The sequence below is a fragment of the Temnothorax curvispinosus genome, unplaced genomic scaffold, assembly GCF_003070985.1.
Source record: "Temnothorax curvispinosus isolate PA1 unplaced genomic scaffold, ASM307098v1 QBEX01007622.1, whole genome shotgun sequence".
Lineage (NCBI taxonomy): Eukaryota > Metazoa > Arthropoda > Insecta > Hymenoptera > Formicidae > Temnothorax > Temnothorax curvispinosus.
The window spans coordinates 1-6,815 of NW_020217402.1; the positions used below are offsets into that span (position 1 = coordinate 1).

At 36.0% G+C, this 6,815-nt stretch overlaps 1 protein-coding gene across 1 annotated transcript; it reads left to right on the top strand.

Annotated features, from left to right (window-relative positions):
• The first annotated feature begins 4,139 nt into the window (after positions 1–4,139).
• Positions 4,140–6,388, top strand: LOC112457215 (serine protease inhibitor 3/4-like). Its single transcript, XM_025020143.1, has 6 exons — positions 4,140–4,256; positions 4,578–4,760; positions 5,065–5,275; positions 5,564–5,778; positions 5,913–6,107; positions 6,185–6,388. The coding sequence occupies exons 1-6, from the start codon at positions 4,176–4,178 to the stop codon at positions 6,371–6,373; spliced, it is 1,074 nt and encodes a 357-aa protein (XP_024875911.1). The 5' UTR covers positions 4,140–4,175; the 3' UTR covers positions 6,374–6,388.
• The last annotated feature ends 427 nt before the right edge of the window (positions 6,389–6,815 follow it).

Sequence of the window (6,815 nt, forward strand, 5' to 3'; positions counted from 1 at the left end):
AAAAAAAAAGATCTAAAAAATATTTATATTACTTACGAATTGCTAGTATTGTAAGGTTGAAATTTATTAATGCTGCATGTAAACGAGTGTTTGTGAAACAAATCGCTTTGTGACTAAAATCGTGTTATGGCTAACAATAAGACGAATGCATCAACGATCAAGCCAGCAAGTATTACATCGCGTTGTCCAACGATTTGTTTCAGTTATCACCTATCAGCGATCCGCACGGATATGGACCGGCGATAACTTTTTGATAGATCGTCCATTCGCGTATAGCATCGTCAAACATGTCGCAAATACAGCAACAAATTCCTTTGATATAGTCCCACTTTTCTTTGGACAATGCGTTCAACCTGAAATTTGAAGAGGCGAGAAATCAGCAAGGGGAAGCGGCCTCGCTATTTGCTTCGTAGCAAATGCAGTCCACTGTAAACACTATTAACAGTTGATGTACATTGCGTCGTTTATTTTTATTATTAATATATACGAACGATGATGTGCAATATTCTTACATTCCAGTATAATTTCGCGTGAAATTGTTGTTTAAAGGGAGTTGAGGGTGTCTAGCCGTAGCGGTCATGGAAACCTGGAAGATTTCCATGATCGCTATACACTTCTTTAGAAAAAAAAAGGACAGAAAATGTCATTTTTTAAGAATTCAACGAAATTCCAGAAAAGTCACAAAATTCCTTTACCTTTCCATGACATTTTTTGTCCCTTTTTATCTAAAGTGTATAGTGGTCATGGAAATCTTCCAGGTTTCCATGACCGCTAGACATCCTGGGGGTTTAAAATGAGTCGACTAACAATTTGTGTGCCGTCATTTTTAGGTCCGAATATATTCGAGAGTCTTCTACCGAAAGTAAATTACCTTCATCGAATTAATTACAAAAGTAATTGCATTTCACGCCGATATAACACAGGTCCATCTTGACGTCTCGTTGTCATTATCAGACATAATCGACGCATGATGTAGTTACATACATGTAGCAATGTTGCATGTGAAGCAGCAGGACTTCGTGAATACATTACGTGTTGGAGCCAAATCGATGACGGAAGATTTTACAGCATAAATGAATGATTGTTTCAGTAATCAGAATAATGCCAGTTTCTATTGCCATCCCCGCAGTTCCGCTGGAATTGAAAGTGAATCGTCCATTCCTCTACAGCATCGTCAAGTCAAACCTTGAAACCGAAAATAACGTTGTAAATCTGTTCATTGGACATGTTATCGAACCTACTGTTTAATAATAAATAGCAGGTGCAGTTTAAAGTGGTGTTTATTTGAAAAATATGAAGCTCGCGGTACAAATCTAATAAATAAAAAAGCACTTTTGGGGTATGTATTGTGAGTGGCCGCGTTCAGGCAACACAACTGTTGAGTGAGCGCTCATCATGATTGGTTCTTACACTTAGATCCGGAGAAGAACCAAAGGTAAGAACCAATCATATTAAAGAATCACTGACCGCTCACTCAACAGTTGTCTTTCCTGAATGCGGCCAGTGATAATATTTAAATAACAGTAATGCCTGACTCGAGCCATGTTATTTTCCTCTAATTATTCAACCACATGTAATATACAATTTAATTTTTGAATATAGTATATTTCTGAGTGATTACTCCTTCTAGATGGAGAAAGCGCGTTTACAAAATTGTCAAATATTTATGAATAAAAAAACATGCGATTTGTGCGACGACTATAGTTTAAGCAATGACACTGTCGTAAAAGACAAAATAATATGAGACGGAAATAAAAACTCAAGCGGTACCGAACAAAATTAAATAATATTAAAGCAATGAATTGTCCTGATTGTCGCACACGTTTCAGCATGATCCTGTAGTGTGTCCTCCGTATAATTCTTTAATTTTCTACAAAGAGTCCCTCCGTCTGTTCAACTCTCTTTATAAAGTAACTAACTTTATACAAATAAAATAAAGCATGCAGCATGAGACAGCAATTTACTTCGCGCGTTCTATCACATACAGCAGGAGACAGAAGCATGCTTAAAACACGAGGCTCGGAGCAAAACATGTCGGAAAAATAAAGTGGAAAATATATAAGTCTTACGGGAATCGGTGATTTGTTTCAGGAGTCGAGATTGTGAATTATTCAATTCTTGTCCCCACCCAGGATCCCGAGGAGTTTCATATCGATCGTCCATTCGTCTATGGTGTCATTAACTCGAAACCGCAAGAAGAATCTTATATAACGCTGTTCATCAGATTCGTCACCAAATTGAATTAGTCCGATAATTTGGAGATCGAATCAACGGCCTGAAATAATCGATAAATTTATGAATGGTTGCGGTAGTTGGCGATGCAATGTTTCGTTTAACGTTTCTTGCATCCTGACGCGAAAAGAGTTACGTTGAAATTCGTAATAAGCGTCGTGATCATCCCACTCTTGGACTTTTCGAATTTGTATTTCAATATTTTCTCAGAGAATTAATAAAAGCTCATTAAAATTCGCTCTTCTTAATGCTTTAAAACCCAAGCATGCAATAATCACGTACGTAACGGAGTTTTGTGTAAAATATAAATGATGTAATCTTGAACTACATCCTTTAAAGAATATAAAGGATTCTATAATAATTATAATAATAATTATAATTTATAATAATTCAATGCACTTTTTCGCGATCTCTCACATAATATCATCATTATGTTCATTTCTGTTACCTCAGATATATTCCCTTAAACATTCATTTAATGTTTAAGAATGCAACCGCAATAATCGTCTCAGAAAGATAATTAATTTTATACGGATGTTATATGATTATGAAAAACAATTTCCTATACTGTAAATAGCGGTGTAAGATTTGAGATGTTGCAAATGACAGAATTACGATTCTGATATGTGAAGGTCTTGTATAAAGGAAAAAAAGAGAGACGAACCTTCAAATGTTATACGAGATCGAAGATCAATCTACTTATCAATACGATATCACCTTTGGCATGCACTTTTCGTATTGCCCAAAACATAAACGGCTTTGTTTGTAACTTGTACTGTGTTTCATTTGAGTTGTAGTTAACGCACTACGCCTTAATGTGTTAATGCTTGTCACGTGTGAAGTATTAAAATTGATTAAAATATTACTATTGTATGTGTTCTTTCACTCATGCCAGCGCGCCGCCGCGCCGCGCTGCCACCGCCGCAAACGCACAGTCGGCTGAGACGCGATTGGCTCGCGAGTCGAGCCCTCAAATCCGGCCAATCACATTCGGCCGCTCCGATGGTAACTAGGGATCTTGATGGCCTTGTGGCGCTAGGCGCGCAGGGCGCGCTTCAACTAGAGACGGTCGTCGTGCAGGTCCGTGCAAGCCAGTGCAAGCACGTGAAGCACGAAGCACGTGCTACTCGTGCTAGTTCAGTCTTGTTGAGTGTTGATTCGAGTCGAGTCGAGTCAGAGCTTCGCCAGAATCGCCAGTAGCCAGTCGCCAGGTACGTTCGTTCCGAAAGACATATTATACGAAAGTTCGTTAAATATATATATACCCAAGAGTTATCTCTTCGATTTGTTCGGACATCCTTACAATACCTAAGTACAATTTTTTAATTTCATATTCTCGAGTAAATTTATCTGTCGATAAACCCGTTGATCATAAAACGTCGTTTCGCTACTTGTATAAAAACCTAACACTGTTATTGGCCTTCGGATCGTTCCAATCTTTATATCGCTTTTTGAAAGGCTCAAATATTGTGCAAGTACACAATTTGTGAATATGTGAATGTAGAAGATTTTTAACGAACACGTGTTTACCTTGGACGACATGTCCGACACCTCATTTTGATTTATGTGCGACCTTCGAGCGCACGTGTTCATCAATTTTCGTCAGTAATTAATCCTATAACGCTCAAAGCGATGATTCTTTCCGCGGCGTTATATTTTATTTAACAACGCGGTATTATTATTGTATTAAAATATCAGATTAGTAAAGAGATATTGTTTATTTTATTTTGGATCGTATAAACGTAAAAGTATTTAAAACTTTATGTCATATTAGAATTATTTATCCAGTAGAAATAGCTTTGTAACTTTTGTTTTTTTATTATGCGTCTTGACTATTATTGATGGCTATACTGAATTTTGCGATGAATATATTTAATATTAAATCTTATTGTTATTACAGTACAAAGAACTTTCTTGGCATTTTTTGCCTGTTTGCATCAACCATGGCCACACCAACTGGAAATAATTTGGCCATTCAGTCTGTTTCTCAGGGTGCTCATTTGTTCTCTACCAACTTAGTCAAGGTATGTTAATTGAATTTAAATATTCTTGAAGTTCTATTAGACTCTGATATTGCATACAATTGTATACTCTCGTATTATTTATTAATGTAATATCATATTATATATCAACAATTATGAGAAAACAGCTTTAGCAAAATCTATACGACTAATCTTAACTTAGGTACTATTATACATAGTACCATATCAGTGACTTGACGCCGGCAATAAAATAATAAAAAAGAAACACCTAATTCTCAAATCAATTTCATTATTTTCTGATATACTGATATTCGTAATGAATGAAGCTTTCGTATAGTTAATTTGAAAATGTCCGTTTTTCAGAATGTTGCAAAAGAAGCACCAGGCAATTTGATATGCTCTCCCCTGAGCGCCAACATCGTTCTGAGCATGGCTGCTGACGGCGCTGTCGGAGATACCGAGGCACAGTTTAAAGATGTTCTCAAGCTTCCAGCTAAGAAATCACAGACTCGGGAAGGTTACCAGAATCTCATCGATAAATTGAATGTAATTATCAAACTGCAATATATTGTGAAACGTAATATTTGCACAATAAGCCATTTGCAGAACGTAAATCTTCAGAACTTGATAAAATGTAGAATAATATTTATAGAATGTAAATATTACTTTTTGGACTATCAAATTTACAGAGAATTATAAAGTATTATTTATAAAATATGATAGAATATATATTTATGGAGAGAATACAAATATTCCGTATATATAATTATTAGTTTTAATTATATTTTGTGGTATATTTTATGACACACGTAGGATAGTACTAATCGAAGATGAAATGTTATCCTTTCAGAATGTTGAGAATGTCACTTTGAAGCTCGCTAACAAGATATTTATCGGCAAAATTTTCCCAGTAAAACCTGAGTACAAACAGGATCTTGAGACGTACTATCGTTCCGACATTCAGTCGGTAGACTTCGCTAAAGGCGACAAAGCCGCGAACATCGTTAATACCTGGTGCAAGGAGAAAACCAACAATCGCATCGACAGCATTATTAGTCCCGGTAAAGAACGATTTACGTATATTCATACATACGCGTTCACTATGTAATTCTATGCCGACCAAAAATGTGATTTTTTATTTTGCACAAATAAATTAAACAGATAACATAAAACAATTAAATTCGAAGAACAAAGTAATAAAACGCCTAGATACCTTCGCTTTCTGTGGATAATATATTCGTGTATATATATATATTTTTTTTTTTCATATTATAGTTATATAAAAATTTACTGATTTACTGAACCGAATTAAGAATAATGTTCATGCTAACTTTTATTATTTATTGTAGACGACGTGGATCCTTTTACTGTACTGATACTCGCAAACGCGGTGTACTTCAAGGGCAAATGGGCCCACGAGTTTGATCCTAAGGCTACCACGGACCGTCCATTCCACATTGACGCCAACACCGTAAAAAAAGTTCCTACTATGTACAGAAAGGACAACTACAAGTACGCCGAATTGCCGGAATACGACGCTAAATGCATCGAGCTGCCGTACGCGGTATGTTGCTTTCTCAAATTTTCGAAAGAAATCTAATCAAACGTTTGAGATATTTTGCTGCTTTTCATCACAATTGTGTATTTCGGGCCTTTACGAATCATTTCTCTTTATGGAATTAATCTTTATTGTCGCAGAATAAAGAGGTCAGCATGGTGATCATCCTACCCAATAAAATTGACGGTCTAGCTGCGCTGATCGACAAACTCGGGGAAGTTAGCGCGGAATGTAACACCCGCCTCGCCCAAACGTACGAACGCGTGGTCCGAGTGTTCCTGCCCAAGTTCAAGACCGAGTCCAAATTGAATTTTGGAGATACGTTGTGTCAGAAGGTACGCCGCAATGTTTCGTCGATAATTAAGCAATATAAATGCGACATCGTATCTTACTCGTATCCTACTTGTTATAGATGGGTCTCGATAAACCGTTCAGCGACAGCGCTGAATTTGGTGGCATTTCGGATATACAGTTAAAGATCGACAAAGTCGTCCAAAAAGCTTTCATCGAAGTTAATGAGGAGGGTAGCGAGGCGGCCGCCGTCATGGGTAAGTACACCTTGCTTCGTTCGTTGCATTTGTTTGTAACCAAAGACAGATGAAATATTATCTTGGAGTTCCGAATATATGAATAAATTTCAAATACAATGTGCAAGTCAAATAATTTCCTTTGGATACTCTATATTTCTATTTCGCTTTTTATTATCTATTTTATCTTTTGTTACTTTAAATTTGTATAGAATTTATTATTTATGTCTTGGGAACAAAATTATAACACGTAATACTCAATGACGTAATTCACAATCGAGATAGTACAAGAAAGAAAAGTAATAATAAGTACGATAAGCAATAATTTAATTTTATATTAATTTCATAATTAATTTCATATCAAGAGCAAGATGATATTTCACCTAATTTTATTAGGGATACATCGAGATTCTTTTTCGCTTCTAAGAGACTCTGAGAAATTATTTCGGAGACGATTTGATTACGCCTGTGCATGTGACGTTATTTTAACGTTATATTAATTGGGTTGCAAAGTTC